Source organism: Staurois parvus, unplaced genomic scaffold, assembly GCF_062004578.1.
Source record: "Staurois parvus isolate SC_StPar_1 unplaced genomic scaffold, SC_StPar_1.0 ptg000347l, whole genome shotgun sequence".
Taxonomy (NCBI): Eukaryota; Metazoa; Chordata; class Amphibia; order Anura; family Ranidae; genus Staurois; species Staurois parvus.
The window spans coordinates 13,690,616-13,718,303 of NW_028318143.1; the positions used below are offsets into that span (position 1 = coordinate 13,690,616).

The 27,688-nt window shown below is 39.8% G+C and overlaps 1 protein-coding gene across 1 annotated transcript in view; it reads right to left on the bottom strand.

The window, feature by feature from the left end:
- Positions 1–27,688, bottom strand: part of FAF1 (Fas associated factor 1) — a 426,653-nt gene that overhangs the window by 293,733 nt on the left and 105,232 nt on the right. Inside the window, exon 6 of the mRNA XM_089684458.1 lies at positions 16,681–16,772. Coding sequence (XP_089540584.1) covers positions 16,681–16,772 — 92 coding nt within the window. The remainder of the gene's footprint in view (positions 1–16,680; positions 16,773–27,688) is intronic.

The following is a 27,688-nucleotide window of genomic DNA, read 5'->3' on the forward strand; positions in this document are numbered from 1 at the left end:
TTTGGGTCATTGTCCATCTGCACTGTGAAGCGGCGTCCAATGAGTTGTGAAGCATTTGGCTGAATATGAGCAGATAATATTGCCCGAAACACTTCAGAATTCATCCTGCTGCTTTTGTCAGCAGTCACATCATCAATGAATACAAGAGAACCAGTTCCATTGGCAGCCATACATGCCCACGCCATGACACTACCACCACCATGCTTCACTGATGAGGTGGTATGCTTAGGATGATGAGCAGTTCCTTTCCTTGTCCATACTCTTCTCTTCCCATCACTCTGGTACAAGTTGATCTTGGTCTCATCTGTCCACAGGATGTTGTTCCAGAACTGTGAAGGCTTTTTTAGATGTCGTTTGGCAAACTCTAATCTGGCCTTCCTGTTATTGAGGCTCACCAATGGTTTCCATCTTATGGTGAACCCTCTGTATTCACTCTGGTGAAGTCTTCTCTTGATTGTTGACTTTGACACACATACACCTACCTCCTGGAGAGTGTTCATGATCTGGCCAACTGTTGTGAAGGGTGTTTTCTTCACCAGGGAAAGAATTCTTCGGTCATCCACCACAGTAGTTTTCCGTGGTCTTCCGGGTCTTTTAGTGTTGCTGAGCTCACCGGTGTGTTCCTTCTTTTTAAGAATGTTCCAAACAGTTGTTTTGGCCACGCCTCATGTTTTTGCTATCTCTCTGATGGGTTTGTTTTGTTTTTTCAGCCTAATGATGGCTTGCTTCACTGATAGTGACAGCTCTTTGGATCTCACCTTGAGAGTTGACAGCAACAGATTCCAAATGCAAATAGAACACTTGAAATGAACTCTGGACCTTTTATCTGCTCACTGTAATTGGGATAATGAGGGAATAACACACACCTGGCCATGGAACAGCTGAGAAGCCAATTGTCCCATTACTTTTGGACCCTTAACATGTGGGAGGCACATATGCAAACTGTTGTAATTCCTACACCGTTCACCTGATTTGGATGTAAATACCCTCAAATTAAAGCTGACAGTCTGCAGTTAAAGCACATCTTGTCCGTTTCATTTCAAATCCATTGTGGTGGTGTATAGAGCCAAAAATGTTAGAATTGTGTAGATGTCCCAATATTTATGGACCTGACTGTATATTGTCGTTTGTGAGTACAACACCTACTTTATTTTTTATTAAACATTTTTTATGGTAATGCACTAGGCCTGTGCGCCCTCTGTTTTTTCTTTCCTCATCCTCCAAAACCTAGGCACTCAATTGTGCAAATATAAACCAAGACTTGCATGGTCGATATTTGGCCCACCTTCTTCCACCTATTTGCTGTTAAGGAAATCCACAGCTCTGGTGGCCAACAGTAAGGCAATGAGGCCGGCAAATTATCAGCCATCAGTTGTGATCAATATTTGCATAACATGTCTGGATTCTGGAGATTTTTGGGTTCTCCAAAGTTAAACTGAACAGGCACCAGAAGTGCTTGGCACTATGAATCCAAGGAAACTTTACAAAATTAAGGGAACCCACTAATTCTTTAGACCCTTCCATGTAAAAACATATATATTAAACCTACCAAGAATTTACACATCGTGAATAGAAGTGTACTTACCTTGCAATCTGGGTTCCACCTGTGGTGCCTAGACAGGAAGGCAGGTTCTAGAAACCCTGAGGATGTCAAATCTCTGGAGAAGATGATTGAGCACGGTGCAGGGGCATATGGTAACGACTGTCTAATTCTTCTACTTATGCATGACCACTTTTTTAACAATGCATTTTTATTTGGGAATTGGGGGGACAAGGTCAAAAGAATATGTGGACATTGCATTTTTATGCAAGGCCTGCTTTTATGTGATGTGTGGCTCAGATATCCAGTGTATACTGATGAAACATCAGACATATGAAGTGGATCCGGGATGGTTTTCAGTCTCTCTAGCAAAGAGTAATCTTGCTGTTGAAGCAAGTCTTTTATACATGGTCCAGTCTCTCTGGCCATACACTGAGCAAAATCTGTTTAGCGGGTGGCCCTGCCAGCCTCACTCCGTTCAAGAAAAGTTGATGGTTTGATCGACTTTTGTTGAAGAAGGCTGCTGGAAAATTTTTATCTGAATAGCACCTGCATCCCATCAGATGCAGCCATCGTTTCGGTAATTTGACAGCCAGAGGTGTCAGCAGTCAAAATACAGCAGTCCAGTGAAAGATTCTGGACTGTATAGTAAGCTGACCGAAAAAAAAGAAACTATCAGAGGCAATCTCTCTGCGTAGCACAGACTATACATTGCAGACTCTAGCAAGCTATACGTACAGTGGGGATCGAAAGTTTGGGCACCCCAGCTAAAAATTTGTATTAATGTGCATAAAGAAGCCAAGGAAAGATGGAAAAATCTCCAAAAGGCATCAAATTACAGATTAGATATTCTTATAATATGTCAAGAAAAGTTAGATTTTATTTCCATCATTTACACTTTCAAAATAACCAAAAACAAAAAAATGGCGTCTGCAAAAGTTTGGGCACCCTGCAGAGTTAATATCTTGTACTGCCCCCTTTGGCAAGTATCACAGCTTGTAAACTCTTTTTGTAGCCAGCCAAGAGTCTTTCAATTCTTGTTTGAGGTATCTTTGCCCATTCTTCCTTACAAAACTCTTCCAGTTCTTTGAGATTTCTGGGTTGTCTGTCACGCACTGCTCTTTTAAGGTCTATCCATAGATTTTCAATTATGTTGAGGTCAGGAGATTGTGAAGGCCATGGCAAAACCTTCAGTTTACGCCTCTTGATGTAATCCCCCGTGGAGTTCGAGGTGTGTTTAGGATCATTATCCATTTGTAGAAGCCATCCTCTCTTTAACTTCAGCTTTTTCACAGTTGGCATCAAGTTACCATCCAAAATTTGCTGAAATTTTATTGAATCCATTTTTCCTTCTACTCGTGAGATGTTCCCTGTGCCACTGGCTGCAACACAACCCCAAAGCATGATTGATCCAACCCCATGCTTAACAGTTGGACAGAGGGTCTTTTCATTAAATTCTGTGCCCCTTCTTCTCCAAACGTACCTTTGCTCATTCCGGCCAAAAAGTTCAATTATAACCTCATCGGTCCACAGAACTGGTTTCCAAAATGCATCAGGCTTGTCTATATGTTCATTTGCAAAGTTCAAACGACGATTTTTGTGGTGAGGACGTAGAAGAGGTTTTCTTCTGATGACTCTTCCATGAAGACCATATTTGTACAAGTATCTCTTTATAGTGGAATAGTGTACCACAACTCCAGTGTCTGCCAGGTCTTTCTGGAGGGATCGTGCAGTCAAACGTGGGTTTTGAATTGTTTTTCTCACAATCCTGCGAGCTGTTCTGTCTGATATTTTTCTTGGTCTTCCAGATCTTGCTTTAACTTCCACTGTTCCTGATGACTGCCATTTCTTAATTACATTCCGAACAGAGGATATTGACATCTGAAAACGCTTTGCTATCTTCTTACAGCCTTCGCCAGCTTTGTGAGCGTCAACTATTTTCAGTTTCAGTTTTCTAGACAACTGCTTAGAAGAACCCATGGTGCTGATTGTTGGGGCAAGGTCAGATGAGTCTGAGCATTTAAAACCTTTGAGATTGACATCACCTGGTCTTCCCAGACGATGATTGAGAACAATCCATGACACTGGCAGGTCTCAGCTTTGCAAAGGGGTCAGTGCATGCTATAAATTCTGCAGGGTGCCCAAACTTTTGCAGACGCCATTTTTTTGTTTTCTGTTATTTTGAAAGTGTAAATGATGGAAATAAAATCTAACTTTTGTTGACATATTATAAGAATTTCTAATCTGTAATTTGATGCATTTTGGAGATTTTTCCATCTTTCCTTGGCTTCTTTATGCACATTAATACAAATTTTTAGCTGGGGTGCCCAAACTTTCGATCCCCACTGTATACACATATGTACACATACACACACATACATACATACACACCAGCCTGTCTATATGGGGTACTCCAGCTGATATGTCACAGATAATCACTCTATATGGGGCAATCACTGTGAAAGGTATATCTTTGGGATGTAATTATCTGTAACTTTGTCTTTCTGTAACATGCTAGTGGTAAAAGTAGGTTTCAGCGAGATCAGAATCTACAAGAAAATTCAAAAGTTGACTGCCTGTATTAAGTTCATGAGATGCCCTAAACTGTGGCCTTAAAACAATAAAACAATAGCGGGGCTGAAGATGTAGAAGGGACAGGATCAAACTTGTCTAACAGGAAAGGTTAATTTAAATATAAAAGTCACCATCCCATACCATAGGTACAGTACTGGAATTAACGTTGTCACTCTAGTGCAGGAAGCGTGTTACTAGCACAATCACAGGAGAAAATAAAGGGAAATGGGGCATGAAAAATGAAAACAAATGCAGCAATCTAGTCATCCACAAGACATAGCCGCATACTGTGTAAGTCAACCAAGTAATGCTCATCCAAGGTTCAGCTTCAGCTCAATCGGCTCAGATATGCCACTTTTTCTCTAACGCATTTCACCCCATATCAGGTTTAATTGTAGAGGTTGATTATGCGTGATAGTGGGTGAAACCCATTAAGAGAGAAATGGCATATGGGAGGAGATTGAGCTGAAGCAAAGTAGCATTACTTGGTTGACTTGCACAGGATGCGGCTCTGTCTTTTCTACTGGATAACTGGATTTTTGAGCTAGAGGAGCTCAGTTCGGGGAGTTAGCACCTGTCAGGAGGCTTTGGAGTCGGTGGGTGGTATGCACAGTGGTTCTGAGCTGTGATTTTTCTATGTGAATGCAGCAATTACATTTTTGTACTTGGGTTCAGATATGCTTTAAAGTGGTTCTTAAGCCTTACAATTTCTTTTTCACCTTAATGCATTCTATGCAGTAAGGTAAATAAAAACTCCTGTGGATCTGTCCCCCCAGGAACCCCTATACTTACCTGAGCCTGATCTCAGCCCTGCAATGTGCACAAGAGCAGCGGCTCTCCTGGCTCTGTTCCTCCTCACTGGGCAGATTGATAGCAGCGGGAGCCATTAGCTCCTACTGCTGCCAATCAAATTCAGTGACGTGGGAGCAGGAGGTGGGGACGAGCCGCACTGTCTGTGTCAATGGATGGCTCGGAAGCAAGCCCGCATGTGTGCCTCCATAGGAAGCAGCTTCTGGGCTGGGGACCCCAGAAGATGAGGATCGGGGCTGCTCTGGGCAAACCACTGCACAGAGCAGGTAAGTATAACATGTTTGTCATTTTAAGGGGGAAAAAAACCCCAATATGTTCTTTAATGTGTCGATCTAACACTAAAGTACTATGGCATTATAAGACACTAAACCAAAAAGGAACTTTTTTTTTTTCTTAATTAACCATTAGCCGCCCGGCCAATGGCCGTTTGGCGGCTTCAGATGTGCCTCTTCATTCCGGGTGCACGCCATTTGGGTTTGCGGTAATGCAGAGCGGCGCAGCAGCGGGATCTGTCACGGCCGTGCACCTCGGACACGGCCGATGACAGATCCGAGTACCGGCTCCCGTTGCTGGTACCATGTGACCTGCTGTGACCAATCACAGCAGGTCACATGACAGTTGTATACAATGGATGGCTTCATTCATGATGCCATCCATTGTATACTAGTGCCTAGCTGTGAATGGTCACAGCTAATCACATGCACATGTCATGTGATTAGCTGTGACCAAATCACAGCTAAGCACAAAAAAAAAAAAAAAAAAAAAGCTGAATGAATCGTTTTCATTCAGCTAAATGCTTGCTTATAGCAAAGTAATTCTTTGCTATAAGCAAATTGTGTAAAAAAAAAAAAAATAAAATACTGATCACTTCCCCAAAGTAGTACAATGTTACTATGGTAACACTGTACTACTTTGGTCATAGTAAAATATGAAAAAAAAATCTTTAAAAAAATTTAAAAAAATGTAATAAAAAATTAAATATAATAAAAAAATTAAAAAATTAAAAAAAATATATATATATTTTTTTTTCCATACTGTCACCAGTCAGTGTCCCTGTTAACCGCAATGCCAGTTATATGATGACGCTGTACTGCACTGGTGACAGTATGTAAAAAAAAAAAAATAGTGAAAATAATTTTTTTAATTTTTTAATTTTCCGAAAAATTACGACATAAAAATACAACTTCAAAAAACTCACCATGCCTCTTATGAAGTACGTCGGACTGTCTACTCTGCAAAAATCGGTCATTTGGGGGATATCTGTACTGTTCTGACATTCTTGGACCTCAAGAAATTAGATTGTCTGTCAGTACTTCAGGATTGATCAATATTCAGATCTATACCATAGTTTGTGAACTCTATAACTTTCCTACAAACTAAAAAATACATCCTAATTTTGGGTTATTTTCACCAAAGACATGTAGCAGAATACATCTCGGCCTAAATTTATGAAGAACAATTATTTATTTGTAAACTTTTATAACCGAAACAAAGAAAAATGTGTTTTTTTTTCAAAATTTGTGGTCTTTTTTTGTTAATTTAGCAAAAAATAAAAACCCCAGCGGTGATTAAATACCACCAAAAGAAAGCTCTAGTTGTGTGAAGAAAATGATAAAATTTTAGTTTGGGTACAGTGTTGTATGACCGCGCAATTGTCATTCAAAGTGTGAGAGCGCTGAAACCTGAAAAATGGCCTGGGCAGGAGGGGTGTAGAATTGCACGGTATTGAAATGGTTAAAGTAGATCAAAGGTATAACATCGAGAACCAATCATGGACCGGATCATTTTGTTTCAGAAGGTCATTGTCAATGGCCTGTGTTGTCTGTTAACAGGCCCTTCTTTACTTGTTTACATGTTCATTTGCTCAGTGTCCATGAACACTTACACAGTGCTCGCCTCATCTGCAACACTGCAGTGTGTCATTTGCTATTTTCATTGAAACACCTCGGGAATTCAAATTAAACACTGCCAAAACTGTCAATTAAACTTCCTGCTTTTTTTCTAAGCTTGCAGATTTATACCGGCTCATGTCAGGCGAGGATCACATTTACAGTAATTACAGCTTATTTACATTAACAGAAAATAAGAAATCAATATGTAGATGGAATGTTTGTTGTAGCTAATGCTGGAGGAGATCTCACATTTGCTGCAAACAGCAGCCACTTAAAAAGCTGGCGACTATGCAAATCTGCAGAATACAGAATCACGCCAAGATCTGCCTGACAGGGGCAAAAGCAAACATGGGACTCTAATCTCAGAGAGGGTCCAGGATGCAGACTTCAATTATACTGCAACAAAGCACTGCACCAACTGCTATGACATACATTATACCTGCATGCATGACCTGAATGATCACACATGCTCTCATTCATTTATAAAGTGCAAGTGTGCATGTATGAAAGGTATTTCTAGAGAAGGATTTACAGGGGATTGTTTTTTTTAATATAGATTTGATAATCAAAAATTTTCCATGGCCCTTCTGACTCCACATGCTTTTCAATGAGCCCCCCATTCATTATCCTTATCACATTCATAGGCATAGGTATCTTATTGTATCACCGACTTCCTCTAGTTATTGTGTACACATGCAAATAACTGGTGAAGGCCTCAGCAAACAGTCAAAAAAAAAATACTCAAACATGGGAAAATATACATAATGCAATGCAGATATGTGCTGGGAAATAAAGGGGAATCATCACTGAGGGGCAATGGTACTGTATGCAGCACCTGGGGAAATCACATATAATCATAAAAGAATTAGCAGGGTTACGGGGAAATGTAAAGCTGACCATACACCACAATCTCCTTTAAAGTGGTTGTAAACCTCAGACATGAATTATGAACAAAGCATATCCCTCTATAATGTGTACTCAATTGAAGCACCAAGTGTTATTTCTGTCGGCTGCCTCTTTCCTCTGCTATACTGTAAGCATGAGTCACTTCTGATGACTCTTCCTGACATCAAGAGAAAAATGGTGACAGGAATGGACACAGCCTGTGTTTGACAGCCTCGGCTCTGTTCCTGTGTGCTGTGTGAAGTGGGGTCCTATCGACTCCCAGAGATCTCCTCACTGATGTAACTTCAACTCCCACCCCCTGCTTTTCAGAGCTGAGAGATCCTGTATACAAATTCTCCACTTTGAATAGATATAGGGGAAAGAAGGCTGTAGATAAACAGGTACAACATATATAGGGGGATTTATTTAATCTGTGTATCACCTGAAGCTAGTTACTTCACTGGGTGTATCTGTGGATTTACAACCACTTTAAATCTACAAACAACTATGTAAAGTAAGGGTCTGTGCAACTGGATAGAACTTGGATTGCATAGGTTTGTCCTCTTATGACATAATTTTAGTAAAGTGTAGTAGATTGTAGTATGCATGCATACCCACTAAAGTGGAACTAAAGTAACTATACTCCCTTCTGGCAGATAAAATAATGTGGGATGATATGGTCATGTTGTAGTCAGTCATTTTCCTAAAATAGCAACACTTATATTATATGAATGTAAAGCTAAATCCAGGTTTCATGTCACTAACCCTTTCACTGCCAAAGCCATTTTTGCGGGTTTTTTTCACATGTTTTAAAAATCATTTTACATCTGAATATTTAAAACCCCCAAAGCACTACATATTTTCTGAAAGCAGAGACCCTGGAGGAGAAAACAGATGTGGTTTCAATTTTTCAGTATTTGTGCAATGGTTTAACATTGGCAATTTTTCAGTAAAACATACACCAATGTTCATTTTAGTGCACACAAAGATACTACCCAAATTTTTGTAACTTATAAAAGATGAGGTTGTGCCAAGTAAATGGACCCAACATGTCAAGCTTTAAAACTGCTTCTTCCAGGTGTCAGTGAAAGCAATTGGACGGCTGTACAGCTACTCAATCACTGTCATCAGAAAGCCAACAGTTGGCTTGTGAAACGCACATACACACGCACACCTAAATCCTTTTGATGCCACCAGTGTACGACATACGTTGGCGGCAGTTAAAGGGTAAAAGAGTTCATTTGGCCCAGGCTGGCCCAAACGATTTATTTCCATTACCAGCTACAAACAGTATACGGCATTGTGTTCTGCAGCAGTATGGGCGGCTTCCTGTCTGTTGTGGAGAAAAAAATTGCATTGGTCTGATTGCTTTCAAGCCATTAAGGAAAAGCTTTGCACTTTTTGCAATGAATACAAGGATTCCTCTGATGTGCTGAGGTGTAGATCATGACATCATCCACCCACCTCTCCACCTTGATCAGAGAAAGTATTTTATTCATTAATATAAAATAAAAGGCTTTTCCTTAATGGCTGAGCAGCACTCAGGCCATCTTGGTTTTGTTACAGTAGCAGACAGGAGTTCACCAGTATTGCTGCCTAACTCAACAAAGGGATAATGTGTGAAGCTGATGCTGCTACAGTATAACTTAGTAATACAGTTTTTCTGAGCCAAAACTATTCGGGCTGCATGGAATTAAAAATTAGTGCCGATTCACATATATGCAGTTTGAACCGCAACCAATCCACGACATGTGAAATAACATTGATTCCTATGGTGCCTGTTCACATATGTCCAGTGCACTGGCAGTGCGGATTAAAAAAAGAGTCGTGTATGATTTCTGAGCAGTACGGTTTAGTTCAGGTGCGGGTTATAGGCTATTGACTTCTATAGGAACCATTTCTAAACTGCACGTGTGAGCAGGATAAAATCCTGACCTAATCCTGTCCTGAACCTGATGTAAACTTGACCTGAACCGCTGAACTACTGTGTTAATGAACTGCGAAACCTGTGCTTCAATCCGCACTGCACGTGTGTCAATCAGCTCGTAAAAGATAAATTCACCTTCTGGAACATGCTACAGTGCTTTGAAAAAGGCACATACCCCTTGAAATTTTCCACATTTTGTCATGTTACAACCAAAAACATCAATGTATTTTATTGGGATTTCATGTGATAGACAACAAAGTGGCACATAATTGTGAGGTGGAAGGAAAATGATAAATGGTTTTCAAAATTTTTTACAAATAAATATCTGAAAAGTGTGCTGTGCATTTGTATTCAGCCCATTCAAAGTCATTACTTTGTAGAATCACCTTTCGCTGCAATTACAGCTTCAAGTCTTTTTGGGGATGTCTCTACCAGCTTTGCACATCCAGAGAGGGACATTTTTGCCCATTCTTCTTGCAAAATAGCTCAAGCTCTGTCAGATTCGATGGAGAGCGTCTGTGAACAGCAATTTTCATGTCTTGCCACAGATTCTCAATTGGATTCAGATCTGGACTTCAACTGGGCCATTCTAACACATGAATATGCTTTGACCTAAATCATTCCATTGTAGCTCTGGCTGTATGTTTCAGGTTGTTGTCTTGCTGGAAGGTGAATCTCCACCCCAGTCTCAAGTTTTTTGCAGACTCTAACAGGTTTTCCTCTAAGATTGCCCTGTATTTGGCTCCATCCATCTTCCCATCAACTCTGACCAGCTTCCATGTCCCTGCTGAAGAAAAGCATCCCCACAACATGATGCTGCCACAACCATGCTTCACAATGTGGATGGTGTGTTGGGGGTGATGTGCAGTGTTAGCTTTCAGTCACACATAGCGTTTTGCTTTTAGGCCAAAAAGTTCAATTTTGGTCTCATCTGACCAGAGCACCTTCTTCCACGTATTTGCTGTGTCCCCCACATGGCTTCTCACAAACTGCAAATGGGACTTCTCATGGCTTGCTTCTTGCCATTCTTCCATAAGGGCCAGATTTGTGGAATGTACAACTAATAGTTGTCCTGTGGACAGATTCTCCCACCTGAGCTGTGGATCTCTGCAGCTCCTCCAGAGTTACCATGAGCCTCTTGGCTGCTTCTCCGATTAATGTTCTCCTTGACCGGCCTGTCAGTTTAGGTGGACGGTCATGTCTTGGTAGGTTTGCAGTTGTGCCATACTCGGATGATGATGGATTGAACAGTGCTCCTTGAGATGTTCAAAGCTTGGGATTTTTTTAATAACCTAAACCTGCTTTAAACTTCTCCACAACTTTATCCCTGACCTGTCTGGTGCGTTCCTTGGCCTTCATGATGCGGTTTGTTCTAATGTTCTCTAACAAACCTCTGAGGGCTCCACAGGACAGCTGTATTTATACTGAGATTAAATTACACACAGATGGACTCTAATTACTAATTAGGTGATTTCTGAAGGCAATTGGTTCCACTAGATTTTAGCTAGGGGTATCTGAGTAAAGGGGCCTGAATACAAATGCACGCCACACTTTTCAGATATTTATTTGTGAGAAATTTTGAAAACCTTTTATCATTTTCCTTTCACTTCACAATTATGTGCCACTTTGTGTTGGTCTATCACATAAAATTCCAGTAAAATATAATTACGTTTGTGGTTGTAAGATGACAAAATGTGGAAAATTTCAAGGGGTAAGAATACTTTTTCAAGGCAATTTACATGTTCCTCCTGTATTTCAGATGGAACATGTAACATGTTTTAACTCCTGCTGCAGCTCACTCCGAACCTGCTCTCATTGTGACACTGGGTGTGGGATCTTCTCCCTGCATCCACTGTCACACTTCAAAAACAGCGAGTCCATACGGGGCTCTGCCCACACCACTGAATCATTCAGTCACAGAGCCCTGTGAATGAACTACAATCACCATCAGCCTATAGTTCTTTGCAGGCTCTTTAGGAAAAAATATAATAAAACGCACACTTTTTTCCAAAAATATGTGCATTTATTACTTTTATTCCAAAGGTGACTTAGCCTTTGAGACGGGAACACTCACAGCTCTGATCTTCCAGTGTGCAGTGGGAAACATTGATAAATGTAATGAATGGGCCCCCTCTAGTGGTCAAAATGGGGCATCATTAATTTCAAGATCATCTGTTACTACCATAAAATATACTTACATTACATATGTACGTGATATTTAATTTTGTGTTTAGCAGCACGTTATTGAATTTGTGTGTGTGTTGTTGTATAGTAAAATAGAACTCAAGAAAAGGTTAAAAAAAAGCCTGCTTGAAAGCTTAATAATGAACTTCATATATATTTGCAAACGTGTGCAACTAAACCCTCTGTCTTTAAAGTAAATTGTTAGACCGTGCCAATTTGTATTTTGTTTTTGCAGGCTAGCTGGTAAGTGTGCTGGAAAATCTTTTGTTGGTTTGTGCTGTGCAATACCAACCATGTGCACATTGCCCCAAAAGCTAGTTATAAATTGGGGTGCTTGCCCTTCTTTTACAGCTTGATTGATGGATGGATTTTACATGGGGATGCATTGGGGACCTTCAGCTGCCACTGTGGTGTTGCTGGGCTTCTAATGTGTCACTGTGCCTTTAGGAAGGAGTGGGCTTCCTCCAAGTATACCTGTCCTTAACCTATTCATTGCTATATATGCTCCAACTTGGAGACTTTCACATTTATGAGTTAGGACTGTATTTTAGAGAGGAGCCTTGGCGAGGCACTGCGGCTTCCATAAATGTTTGGAAATGTGTGCAACTAAACCCTCGGTTTTGACAGTAAATTTTTAGACAGGGTCAATTTGTTTTTTTGCAGGCTTACTGGTAACTGTTTGTACTGAACTCCAGCCCCAACAGTTTGCTCTCTTTTGCCCCTGCCTCTTTTGCTTGGCACAAAGCGACTCTTTTTCATTTTCACCCCTTCCCGCTGAGAACTTCCAAATTTTACCTGACAGCCATTGGAGCAAACACCTCCTGTCTGCAGGCGCCAAGACCCACCGACTGTCTTAGACACTCCTCCCTGGGCTTTCAGAGGTGTCAATCACCATTGCAGTGTCCTATGTAGTGCACACAACCTCCATAGAACTAGTTTCCTCTGGATGAAAAAGACTTACTTCAGAGCCCACCTCCCTCTGCCCCCTAAATCCCAGAACCTGATGGAGATGGAGCATAAAATATAGATATCTACAGACTAACATTCTGCTTTAATTGTTGAAGTTTTTTTTTTTTATGTTTAAACTTCAGGATAACATTTGGATTTATATCAAAACAAACAGGCGCTTTAAAGTAGAACTATAGGCAAAACTTTTTTTTTTCTATTTTGGAAAAGAGCAAGGGAGGGTTATAACCCGTGTCAGACTTTTTTCGCCATGTGTGTCCCATTTCGGAAATTTCCCTTCACTTCCTGTCTTATAGCCAAACAGGAAGTGAGAAGAAATCCCTGCAAATTAAGGGACCCCCCAGGTCACCAGAACTAGAGCCCCCATTAGAAGATTTCCCTTCTATTACTTTTCTTGGGAAAACCACATTTTTGACTCTCTCTACTTTTTCTGATAATGGTAAACAGGACCAATAAAGAGGATGAATTTCAGGGGGGCACAGACAGCAATAAAAACTGACAGGGGTTCTAATCCCTCTCCATAACTGAAAAAAAAAATAATTTTGCCTTTAGTTATACGTTAATGACAAAAGAGACTGTTTACATCATAGATGCTTCTACCTGCCTGCCAACCCTCTTTTCAGTAACTGGACACATTGCGCTTTGCATGCCCAACTCACATAATTCTGTGCCAGGACAAAGTAACTCTCGATCCCAAGCCCTGCTGCCTGTGTCTTTAAAAACAAACAAAATGACTCGGCTCCTCCCACTCCCAACACAGGAAATGAATGACAGCAGCAGGAACCAATGGTTCCTGCTATCTATCTATCTATCTGCCCTGTGAGGAGGGAGAGAGAAGAGGGGGGCATTCATGAGGGCTCGATCCAAAGCCCCGCTGCCTGTGTCTATAGAAACAGACAAAATGGCTTGGCCCTGCCCCCTCCCAACACAGGATTTGATTGCCAGCAGCAGGAACCAATGGTTCATGCTGCTATGTATCTGCCCTGTGCGGAGGGAGAGAGCAGAGAGAGCTGCTGCTCTCAGGCACAGTGCTGGATTGAGGCTAGGGTAAGTATAAAGGGGGAGGGCTGGCGGGATCATGTGTACAGAAGGTTTTTTACCTTGCAGAGAATGCATTAAGGGGAAAAAAAAAAGGAGTGAGAATTTGTACTTCCGTCCATCTTGTTTTGAAACTTACACAGATCCATCTTGAAGGGCAAGAGATGTGATTTTTCTCTGCTTCAGTTCAGTAACACTTACTATCCATCTAGTTTTAAGATTCACACAGCACAGCCTTATCTGGCAGGAAGGCGACCTGATTTTTTTGCTGCCATTAAGTATCATTTACAGGTCCTTTGTCCCTTCCCCAGGCTGTGACCGGACAAGGAAAAGAGCAGCACACAGACTGCCTAGTCTCTCTGTCACTGCTCTCTCCTCCTATCAGCATGTTCCTTGCACTGCTACACACCTTACTGGCTCCTTATGCTGCTTTGCCCTCCCCCAGTCTGAACTCTGTTGTACAGCAACTGGAAGTGGCTGATATCAAGGTGAATTCAGGTACTTATGCTGTTTGCATTAAAAAAAAAAAAAAATACTTAAATAAATGTAAAGATGTATTAATGGTTACATAGCTGCAATCATTTTCATTTTTTTTACGTCTGCTTTACACCTAATGTAGAAGAAAACTTCAAGCATGACAGTCCAAACAAGTCCCAAATTCAATTACTATCTGATGCACAAGCCTCAATCAAGTAGATAAAAAACTTCTATTACCTTCCCTGATTGAGCCAAATCCATCAATTGTGTCTCACACGCTCCCCCTCCCAGGCACTGCACACTGGGAGGATTTCAGTAGCAGAGGCAAGGGTGCCAATCTAGAATGCAGTGTGCACTCTTGTGGACAAGCTACACGTGTGTAAATTAGCAGTGACAAAGCTAAAAGCCAGGTCCCCGCAACATTTATGACCCACTGTAGTGCAAGCAGGCACAGCCTATATGAAAGTGACAACTCTGCTCTATATTCAGGAACAGTGCAGCATTGTTGCCATTCAGTCACAGGAAGCTGCATTAGTTGGACGTCAGCAAAAGGATCAATTAGTATCTGGGGGACTTTGCAGGGGATAAGGCTGACCATATACTCTACAGTCTGAGTGTACAATCTCCTTGTGATTAGACTCTGCGTACAAAGGTTTGCCTGATTTGATGTAATTAAATGAATTGTTTAAGTTTATCCTCCTATTACATAGTTTTGGGAAAGCTAAACAGATTTTACAATCAGATTGTACAGTGAATGGCAAGCTCAAGACATAAGAGAAAGTGCAGATGTAATAATAATTTTTTTTTTTTTTTTTAATAGGAGACCATAGTTCTACTTTAACACCAACACATTGAAATCTGACTGAGACAGCATTATGTTTTCTGTTTTTATTCCCAAACAATGCTCCTTTCTCATCAGTTACGCTTCATCCTCACAATTCTTAAATCACACATTTTAACTGAGAAAATAAGAAATCACAAGATGTGCTTTGGCAAAGTGAAGCAATAAAATCAAATCAAAACTACTGAAGCAAATGACAGACTGAAAACAATGGGAATGGAGATGAATACACAATTACAAGTTAACAAATAACAACATGTTACTGTTCAGCGACACATTGATACTTGTGACCTGCGTGTGTACAGTGTGATCACAGTAACATCTTAGGAGTTCAATTTCTGAAAGACGAGCGTCACAGCTGTCTTCATATATTAAGGTGTAAAACTTTACAGAGCTAAAACATAATGAAGTTATACTATGCCCACCAATACAATAATTTTATTAAAATAAGTCTTATTTTATTAAAAGGGTATTACTTTTTTATAGTGTTTTTTTTTTTTTGTTTTTGGATAGAGTAGGGTATGATTAAGGAAGGATTAGAAGTCCTGTCAAATTTTTATTCAAGTTGGCATCCATATTAGCTAGATATATATCCTCTATATGTGTCCCGTAATCAGAACACAAAGTGGTGGCAAATCCAAAAGTTTCCAGTTGTCACCAAAAGAGTAGCTGAAAACAATTCTTTTAAAGAGGACACCTGCTCCGGTGACACTTAAAACCAAAAAAAGAAGAGAGAAGGCGCACCGGCCTTGCTCATTATCAAAAAAAAAAATAAACGCTTTATTTAAAAAAAAAAAAAAAACCAATAGGAATTTCAGTATACTGATAGAAGTATAGACAGGCACATCCATAAATCTGAGCCAAGGCTCTGATGAAGAGGATTCTGCCCTTGAAATGCATACGCCTTACTCCCAGCTGCTGGGCATTGCTAGACTACTGCCATTGGATTGGAGATTGGATTTATTAATGTGCCTGTCTATACTCACTTTTGTGAGTATATTAGAATTGTTATCTTTTACAATAAAGTGGTTTTTGGTAATGCACAAGGCCAGTGCACCCCCTCTATATTTCTGTTTTAGCTTTAAAAGGACCCTCCCTATCAGAAGAGGGCAGTAAGGTCCATCCATTGACAGTGGGATTGATGGAAGAATGATATCCATGATGATCTTAGAAGAAATTGTCCTCTGATTAAAAATTATCTGGAAGATTACATGGCATTTGAATACACTGGCCCTCTTGTGTGGACACATTGGGGTTTATTTACTAAAGCTGGAGAGTCCAAAATCAGACTCCCTTCTGCATAGAAACCAATCAGCTTCCAGATTTCATTGCCAAAGCTTCATTGAACAAGCTGAGGTTAGAAGCTGATTGGTTTCTATGCAGAAGGGAGTCTGATTTTGGACTCTCCAGCTTTAGTAAATAAACCCCATTGTTTCATCTGAAAGCAACAATAAGTATAACTGAATTTCCAATTAAAAGCAAAGCAGATGGTCATGTTTAAAAATAATCAGCATAATGTGCAGGAGGACAACCTAGAATACATTACCTGGATTGGCTGGGTAAAGATGGCAGAGGTAACTCAGGAGTGAGGACATAAAGGTTATTGTTTTTTGGCAAGTGAAGAGTCCTTAGGACAGTCTGGGAAAAGAAAAAAAAAACAATATAAATGGACAATATAATTATTACATTATGTGATGTGCTTGAGACTAAAAATGAAAAAATGCCAACCTAAACATATATATTTTTACCCAATGCCATCTGCATAATATATGAGTGGTGGCAAAAGGTCAGGCTTTAATGTCCATTTGTGCTCATATGCATCACTGGGCAGCCGATGTTTCTGTGCTCAAAGAGTGCACTCACCGCGCGCTCCGAGCTGTCAAAGACGGCTCTCGGTCCCCACTAGCAACTGCCAGCCAATGGGATTGGCTCCAGATCATGTTACCACCATGACAGCCAATCACAGTGGTCAAACGATCACCTATTCTTCCCACCCCCCAGGCATTCAGAACCTTTTAAAGGGATGCTGGGGCATACCGTAAGGGGTAAAAATTGCCTGAAAAGAAGAGTACTGAAAGCTGAACTCAAGGCACAACAAACAGGACACAAGGAGATCTCATTCCATGGTTGATTTAGTACCCTTTCTTGCAGACAGCTCTATCCCTTCCCCCTGGCCAGCATTAGTTTTCCAAAGGAAATACTTGCTGTGGGACTTCTTGTGCTTCTGACAGCCAATGCCTTCTCAGCACTGAATCTATAGCTTGCCTTTCTAGGATATGACCCCTGCTTGTTCCTGATCTCGGAGCACACACCCCTTACACCACCCACACATATATCTCCCACTACAAGTTTGGGTAGTACACTACATCACAAGCTAAAGACTTGCAGATAAAAACTATCCTCTTTCTGTGGGCAGGTGTTTTAGAAGGTACATTGAAAGGCCCTGCGAACTGTTAGTGGATCGTAAGCTGGCAAGGCCTGCAGGATCAGTGACCCTGGGCCTATGATCTGCCATACTAAGTATGCAGACAAAGCATTTCTCACAAGGGGTAGTCACAAAACTCTGTGGGAGCAGGAAGGGGAAATATTGTGTGTGAATTTGTCTCTGTAAAGCAGCAGGGAACCCCAGAGAAAAACCTGGAGGATTATGGTATGGGTGCAGCGGACATGAAAAAAGGCTCAGATGATCCGTGCATGCTCTGGAAGAAGACACGCTCATGTGCAATAAGTCAACCCAAAGGGAGGCAGTACATAACACAGGTCTGCGACTAAAAAGCTGTTTGATTATTTTCATCTAATTTCCATGTATTTTGGAGTGCTGAAAACAAATAAAATATTGAAAAAACTCCTAGACGTCATGATTTGCCACAAAATGCTAAATTGTCTTCAAATTTATCACATTTTTTAAATTTTTGGGTTTTTTTTATATTATGGGTTTTTAACCAAATTTAAAGTCCTAATTACTATTAATTAATTCACATAAGTGCATTTAAGATATAAAATGCCAAAAAAAACCTTAAAGGGGTTGTCCGAGTTATGTAAAAAAAAAATATAGCACTGTAAATCTGATGGTCAGCAATATATACATAAGCTAAGCAAGTTTTAGGGGGGAAAAAAGGGGGTGAATACAAGTGCTGCTCTGAGTGACATGTCTGACTACTGGGATACTCAGCAGCACGCTGTATGTGTAAGCCTCAGCCCTGAGTCTGTGCTTCTAATGGTAGAAGGGGTTAATCTTTCCTGAAGAATCCAGTGGGTGGGATACCAAATACCTTTGTTTTCTGTGTCTATGGGACAGTCGAGACCAACAAAATCACTGGACCAAGAAGAGTTGGCAGCCGAGGGTGCTAACAGTTGGTGAAGAAAAATGTCCTCCGAGAAACTTTGGTACCTTCCCATAAAAGTTCTTCTACCACCTCTCCACATAAAATTGGGATTGATGAAGCAATTCCTAAAATCACTTCCAAGAGATGGAGAATGCTTCAAATACTTGGTCACCAAGTTTCTAGGCCTGTCGGAGGCAAAATTGAAGGAAGGTGTGTTCTTCGTACCAGACATTAGAAGGCTTATAGTTGATCAAGAGTTTGTCAATACCATGACAGATCCTCAAAAAGAAGGGTGGATTGCATTTAAAGAAGTCCTACAGAAATTTTTAGGCAATAACAAAAATCCTCACTACAAAAAGATCGTCGGACGAATGCTGAAAGCATTTCAAGCTTCAGGTTGCCTGATGAGTTTGAAAGTGCATTTCCTCCAGTCCCACCTTGACTACTTTCCTGAAAATTTGGGAGCTGTGAGTGAGGAACAAGGTGAATGATTCCACCAAGACATTAAAGAAATGGAAAGGAGATACCAGGGAAAATGGAGCATTACAATGATGGCAGACTACTGGTGGATGCTTAAGAGAGACATTCCAGATGCTACTCACAAGCGTAAATGCACCAAGAGGAGCCTCACAGGGAAGAAGAATCAACTTTAGTGTGTGTAGGTGAGCTCATTTCAGTTCAAAAAAGGATTTTCATGAAAAAATTGTAATAAAATTTTAACTTTATAAGTTTATTTCCATTTATTTTGAGGTATTGCCTTAGTTAACATAGTTACCTAAATTGTCAGGAAACGTGATGTCCTATGACAAAATGGAGATCATTTTCGGATTCAGCGCACCAAAAAAACAAAGATTACATGGAATAACCAAAACAGCTCTTGAAAAACATTTTATTGCAGACCTGTGTAATCAGTAGGGACACACAGGCAGTAATACATCCTGAGTAGGTGACATGAACACAGCCTTTACCATCCAGATGGCCTTCATCCCTCCCAGAGGACATTCTCTAAGGAGTCTTCAGGGACAGGGCTCCACTAAGCGGGGTGCACCATGGCCCTGGATCTGTATGCACTCTTTGGTTGGCTCCTACATTATACCATAGGTGCCTAAGAAAGCCCAGAGCTTTTTTCGCCATTCAGCCCTCTGGGTTGAATGAAAAATAAACTTACAGTGTGTACCAGGCTTATAAATGAAAAGTCTAATTTTTGTACAAATGCAACAGTCCTTGGTTCTGCTATCAGATATTAACCAGTTAATGTCTAGCCAGCACAAATCTGCACCTGTACTGTATCCTACAGTGACATAGCGCACTTCCCAGAGACAGCAGCCTGGGCCCAGAACTGGGTCCTAACCCAAACCATAAAACTACACTGTGGCAAAGAAAACACAATTTATTTTTCATCCATTTGAAATCCTCTCTACTCACATCATCCCTTTTTTTTCTTCGCTAGTGCTGAGATTAGAGAACAGAGCTCTGCCTAACAGAAAATATTTTTAATTCCCAGTTGGAGTGCTGATAGTAAGTGGTGTTGCCATCAAAGAGTTCACAAAGCCTTGGGAATAAAATCTATCAGATTGCCTTGTAAACACAGAACATAGTAAACACAAAAACACTGGCTAGGCACACAACCCTTTGATAGCCAAAGATGTTTATCCCCTTCCCAGCCAGTGTCACTAATTCAGTGACTGTATAATTTTAGCACTGATCACTGTATTAGTGTCACTGGTTCGCACAAAGATAGTGTCAGTCTGTCTGTGCAATATTGCAGTCCCACTATTAGTCACTAAACGCCGCCATTACTAGTATAATAAAATAAAATCCAGTATATATACACCGGCAATTGTAGACGCTAAAACATTTGCACAAGCCAATCAATATACGCTTATTGGGATTTTTTTTACCAAAAATATGTAGCAGAATACATTTTGGCCTAAATTTTTGAAGAAATTTTTTTTGTTTATTGGATATGTTTTATAGCAGAAAGAAAAAATAATTTTTTTACATATCAGTGTTTTTTTCATTTATAGCGCAAAATAAAAACCCAGAGGTGATCAAATACCACTAAAAAACAAAGCCCTATTTGTGGGGAAAAAATTACAAATTTAAATATACTGCGTTGTATGACTGCGCAATTTTCAGTTAAACTACTGCTGCGCCATACCACAAAAGATGGCCTGATCATGAAGGATAAGGACTCATTTTGTGAAATAGATCGGTGGGTTTGGGTCTTTTAGATAAAGACCTGTCTGTTTTGCTTTGCCTTGTTTTGGAGGAGCACATTAATTGCATTTTCCTTCAAATTCCTCCTTTCCTGCTGTTTCCAATTATCACAAAGCAAATACAGTGCCTCGAAAAAGTATTCCTACCCCTTGAAAGTTTCCACAGTTTGTCATGTTGCAACCAAAACGTAAATGTATTTTATAGGGATTTTATGCGATAGACCAACACAAAGTGGGTACATAATTGAGAAGCGGAACGAAAATGATAAATGGTTTTCAAAATGTTTTACAAATAAATATCTGAAAAGTGTGGCATGCATTTGTATTCAGCTCCCTTTACTCTGATACCCCTAACTAAAACCTAGTGGAACCAATTGCCTTTAGAAGTCACCTAATTAGTAAATAGAGTCCACCTGTGTAATTCAATCTCAGTATAAATACAGCTGTTCTGTGAAGCCCTCAATGGTTTGTTAGAGAACATTAGTGAAAAAACAGCATCATGCAGGCCAAGGAACACACCAGACAGCCCAGGGATAAAGTTGTGGAGGTTTAAAGTAGGGTTAGGTTATAGAACAAAATATCCCAAGCTTTGAACATCTCATGGAGCACTGTTCAATCCATCATCTAAAAATGGAAAGAGTATGGCTCAACTGCAAACCTACCAAGACATGGCCATCCACCTAAACTGACAGGCCGGACAAGGAGAGCATTAATCAGAGAAGCAGCCAAGAGGCCCATGGCAACTCTGGAGGAGCTGCAGAGATTCATAGCTCAGGTGGGAGAATCTGTCCACAGGACAACTATTGTTCATGCACTCCACAAATCTGGTCTTTATGGAAGAGTGGCAAGAAGAAAGCGATAAGAAGTCCCATTTGCAGTTTGCGAGAAGCCATGTGGGGACACAGCACACATGTGGAAGAAGATGCTCTGGTCAGATGAGACCAAAACTGAACTTTCTGGCCTAAAACAAAATGCTATGTGTAGCTGAAAACTAACACTGCACATGACCCTGAACACACCATCCCCACCGTGAAACATGGTGGTGGCAACATCATGTTGTGAGGATGCTTTTCTTCAGCAGGGACAAGGAAACTGGTCAGAGGTGATGGGAAGATGGGTGGAGCAAAGCACAGGGCAATCTTAGAAGAAAACAAGTTAGAGTCTGCAAAAGACTTGCAACTGGGGCGGAGGTTCACCTTCCAGCAGGACAACGATCCAAAACATACAGCCAAAGCTACAATGGAATGGTTTAGATCAAAGCATATTCATGTGTTAGAATGGCCCAGTCAAAGTCCAGAACTAAACCCAATTAAGAATCTGTGGCAAGACTTGAAAATTGCTGTTCACAGACACTCTGCATCCAATCTGACAGAGCTTGAGCTACAATGCCTTGAAAAAGTATTCATACCCCTTGAAATTTTCCACATTTTGTCATGTTACAACCAAAAACATAAATGTATTTTATTGGGCACATAATAGTGAAGTGGAAGGAAAGTGATAAATGGTTTTCAAAATTGTTTTACAAATAAATATTTGAAAAGTGTGGCGTGCATTTGTATTCAGCCTCGAGTCAATACTTCGTAGAACCACCTTTTGCTGCAATTAGAGATCTAAAGCCGCAAAAAACAGCCACGTTTGTCGTGTTTGTCAAGAACCACTGTATCTACTTACAATTTTAAAATTGGTTTGTAATAAAATGAAGAAAAATCTCTTTTAACAACATTTATATTGTAAAGCGCTAAGCAAACTGTTGGTGCTATATAAAACTTGTATTATAATAATAATAGTAATAATATTATGTGTTTAAATTTTTTTTTTTGCATCTTTAAAATCCCACAAATATATATTTCCAGATTTTATTCCTCAGGGATGTGGTGCATTGTGTTTATTTGATCATTTACTCGTCATCTTCTTATTCTGTAAAATTTAGGTGTGTTAATATACCAGGTTTATATGACGATTGACTGACCTTCTATTGTATATTTTGCTGATTTTGTGTCTTTTATGACTCTCTCTTTGTTATACTACTTGTCTTGAATTATTTTGTGATGGCTGACTTTTGTGGGGATGCATGGGCAGGCTTTATGTCCAAAATTCAATTATCACAAGATGTGACATCCTTTAAAGAAGCTAATTTTGAAAAAATGTTCATTAAACTACAATGCATGCTAGAGAGGAAAGTATGTATTTTATGGCACAAAAAATATTTTGAAAAATATCATGATCAAACAATTATTCCCTGGGATTTAAGAATTCACAAAATCACAACAATGTTCTCTACATAAGATTACTATACTTTGCCAACAATATGAAAATGAAATTACTGATTTGGATACTCAAATCCAAAAATGGTATAGAGTTTTACCTTTATTATCATCTGCTCAATTCATTCAGAAGGAACGGGAACTGAAGAGGCATATTGAACGATATATCATTAAGATTATAAATGAAAAAGAAAGCTAATTTATATGTGATAAGTTGGCCTATGATATGGGTTATGCTTATAAATGGAATCAAAGACCTCACCCCACATATCCAAACATAATAATCCTATGCCTAGTAATTTTGATGAATGTGCCTCAAAAGAGTTCTCTGTTTCCTCTGTATCTTCAAGCCAAGCTACGATCTATCAAGATCTTACAGGTGATAGCAATCCTAAAAAACGCAAGGAGGATATAGATACTTCATCCACTGATCACACAAAACGTCTGTCTGGATTCACTAGTGAACGTTAACCACCATCCGTATGTCCCAAACAAGCATTACCATGTTCTCTTCACCTTCACTCGTCGCACTTGAATATGTCGTCAGTTAACGCCAACCCACAACTGGGTAATGTATGTAAACCCTCCAAAATATTGTCACATTCGTTACCTGCTTTTTCCACATCCGTTTCTTCCAAGGTGAATGATTCACCTCGGTATCTAACTCCAGTTTAGCACCCACTGACACTAGAGTTGCACTTTTTTTTTTTTTTTTTTTTTTTAGCAAATCACACTCCCGATTCACGCAAGAATACTATGGAGAATCCCACTATGCTGATGTAAATGGACAATCCCATTGAAATAATCGATTTATCTTCTTATTCTCTTCCACCAGATGAAACTCAGGTATTACAATTGGGCTTAACCTTCTGTCCAGACACTAATATAGATCATTTTGAAATCATAAAAGATAAAAACCTATTCGCAATATGTTTAAAGTTCTTTAAGATAAACCTCATGATAAAAATTAATCCCAGGCCTGTGTAAACAGTGTATCGTCCAATTTCACATGAAATGATTTACGTACAATGCAAGACCTTATGGAACTATAGGAGGAGGGTCAAGTGGAAGACATGTCCCCCTGTGATCCCGTGCCCCCACCCCCATAAATCTAAACAAAATCAGGAACATTCCCAGTTTTAATAATCCCAATATTTGGGCTTTTGTACAACAAACTACGAAAGAAATTGAGACGAAACAAAAAAGACATTCTGTCCTTGGCTCATAGAAATGCACTCATTTCCCTACAGACTAACACTAGCAAACCGGCAGATAAAGGGGGAAACCTGGTCATTCTGGATCTCCCAAAATATGAACAGATGTGTATGCAAATTTGAAGAACAAAGAGTGGTATAGACCTATTTCTTAGACAGTTATTGATAACTATGCTAGAGAATTTAGTTACTTAGAATTTGATACTTCGAGCCCACCAAAATAGTACCATTGACAAAGATACAAGTCTGTATTTGAATGTAAAGGAACCCAAAATTCCTACTTTCTATGCCCTACCCAAGGTGCACAAATCTTTAAGTTCCCCTCCGGTTCGTCCAATTGTGTCTAGTTGTGGCAGCCTTACGGAAAACACTAGTTGTCTTGTGGACAAGTATTTACATCCCCATGTAACATCTCTTTTTTCCTTTGTCAAAGATACAATTGATTAAAGATCATTGATGGGCTACATGTACCTATCGGTACTTGGTTGGTTGCCATTGATATTGAAAGTCTATATAATGCAATGCCTCATGAAAAAGGACTGACCGTTGTGGCAGAACATCTACAAGAACATGGTCAGGAAGCATATGACTATAATTTCTTTGTTTTGAAATTGTTGAGATTTATTTTGACACACAATGTTTTCATGTTTGGACTCTCCCACTACCTCTAGGTGCAGGGAGTTGCGATGGGGACTCGCTGTGCCCCATCGTATGCTAACCTGTACCTGAGGGGGTGGGAGAGGGAACTGTTTGCTCGAGATGACCTTGGCATTTACCTTGAACACATCATCACTTATCGACGATGTTTTGATGTTATGGTCAGGCACTCAGGAAGAGCACACACAATGTATGACCATTCTGGGCCAGAATGATTATAACCTGAAATTTACTATGACGTGTCACCAAGAGAAAAATCGCCTTTCTTGATGTTGAGATATTTGTAGAACCAGATGGCTCATCATACAGGAAAGCATCTGCAGGTAACACTATATTACATGCTTCGAGCTCGCATCCTGAACCATTGATTAAAAGTATCCCTTACAGTCAATATCTTTGGTTGAGACGGAATTGTACCAAGGATGGGGATTTTGCTAACGAGGCAAGTTCTCTCTATGTTCAATTAAACAGAGAGGGTATAGTCATAGCTGTTTAAAAAAGCTTATAATAAAGTTAAATAACAGGAACGCCAATCGTTACTTTTTAGGACAAAAAATTTGAAAGAGGACTGTACTGTACAGTTAATAACCACTTATTATAAACAAAATCAACAAATAAAAGATATAAAAGAAATATTGGCCTCTTTTGTTGGCCGACTCTACAGCTAGTAAATACATATCTTCGAATCCAACCATCACTTATAAACAAGCACGTTTGATCAAGGGTAGGTTAGTACGAACCCATAATAAAGCCAATCATAATCCAGTAGGAAGTATAGGTACTTACTCTTGCAATAAATGCAGCTTTTGCTGTTTCTTGCCTAATTGTCATGAGGCTGACCTTCCCAATGGTTTAGCTCACTACATTACATATAGAATGACATGTCAAACACCAGCTATAGTTTATTCAATAAAGTACTGCTGTGTTTTTTTGTTTTTTGTTTTTTTTTTGTGGGCAAAACAAAACGTCAGTTTCTTGAGTGTATTAGGGATCATGTCTCCCTCAATAAAAATCACACAATGGAAACTCCCATTAGTAGACATGTAGATCTGTATCACAACTTTGATCTGGGAATCTGGGAATGAGTAGGTTTATGGCTTTGGAACATATCCCGCCACATGTATGAGGAGGTAACATTGACCAAAAACTTTTACAACTTGAGACACGATGGATATACAAACTTGATGCTACTAACTATCCAGGCCTGAATGAGTCTAAGTTTTAAACCATTTTTGTAGTCAATCACTCTGCCCTGGAGCATTCCCATACATCTTTGCAGCCATACAATAGGATGTTCATTTTTCTTTCTCACTTATATAATTGTTATGGTTATTTCTTATGTAGATATGGATACATTATTTCATGACTGTGCCAAAACTTTGATCTTGAGAAATTGTTCAGAGTGATGGTTCCCCAGCTTGCCTGACAATTTATATATGCACAGTTTCTAAATCAAAAAATATCTATTGGGTCCTATGTAGACATTATCAGGTGCACCTGTATAGACACCCAGGGTAAGGTTTCTTGGAATTATCTAGGACCCACGCCTTCGTGTGTTCTGCCTGCGAATTCAAGACCCCCGTTTCTCCACATTGTTTTTATGTGAGGTTCATTTATCTTTTGACAATATTGATAGTATGGTGTATAAAACTATACTTTGTCATTGGATATTTAGTTAATACGGTTTGATTTTCTTGAGACATTAGTGTGATCCCCTTACCAATTATTATTTGTTTTTTGTTCTTGAATTCTAGAGTATTATTGTTTTCTACCACGAAATGGGGGCTGTAATATTTTGTTGGTATTTCTACATTGGATTAAGTACTTTGATCATCGCTGGCGCTATAGTGGATTCTATTGTTGCTTCCTGTGCGGTTGCGCAATGGCTTTGGGCGGCAGTGATTCACACATGCGCGCCGATGATCTCCACGCATGTGCAGTCATACAACGAACGTCCGCACCCGACCGATGACATCACGCCGGCTGGGCGGAGGATATAAAAGAGACAAGCGAGGACAAGGCCTATTGGCCACTGAGGTGTTGCTGGAACATTGAGCTGTGATTGGGATCTCATATTGGGTGAGGCGTACATTTATTTGGTGAGGAAAATATTCAAATATATAACCAGTGTATAGCCACCTAGGTGGCTTGTAAGAATTGTTCTCTGAGCATTTTTCTGGCCTTTTGTGAGGAATCTGTGAGGAGTGAAGGCTACTGTTGACCCCTAGTGGCAAAGTTTTGACATTGACAATCCTTTCCACCTTGGTTATTGTAAGTAATCTGCATACCTATTAGATCATGATAGCTTCTTGTTCCATTTTTTTTTGCTACTGTTGATGGATATACATTTATATCTAGGCGGACATTTGGCCTTATTTATACCCTCTGCAATTGCACCTTGGCCATGATGTTAATGTAGATGCATGTGTGTGTTTTTGAATGGTTTCAGCAGCATGATTTTGATGGTAAGCTGGGGACTCATACACATTTTTCTGAACAGTTAAAAAACCCTTATGTATAACAATGATTGGCATTTGTTGGAATTATTTTATATGTATTTTTTATATAATTGTAGACTGTACACCAGGATAAGTTATTCCTTCGCCTGGGGAAGCCCAGGTTGGGCGAAACATGTAGGGAACCTACATTCTCTAAAGCTGCAGAAAACAGCCAAGTTTGTCATGTTTGCCAAGAAACACTGTATCTACTTACAATTTTAAAATTAGTTTCTAATAAAAATTAAGAAAAATCTCTTTTAACAATATGTGTTCAATTTTGTTTTGTTTTTTTTTGCACCTTTAAAATCCCACAATTCTTTATTTTCAGATTCTACAGAGGCAAGTCTTTTGGGGATGTCTCTACCAGCTATACACA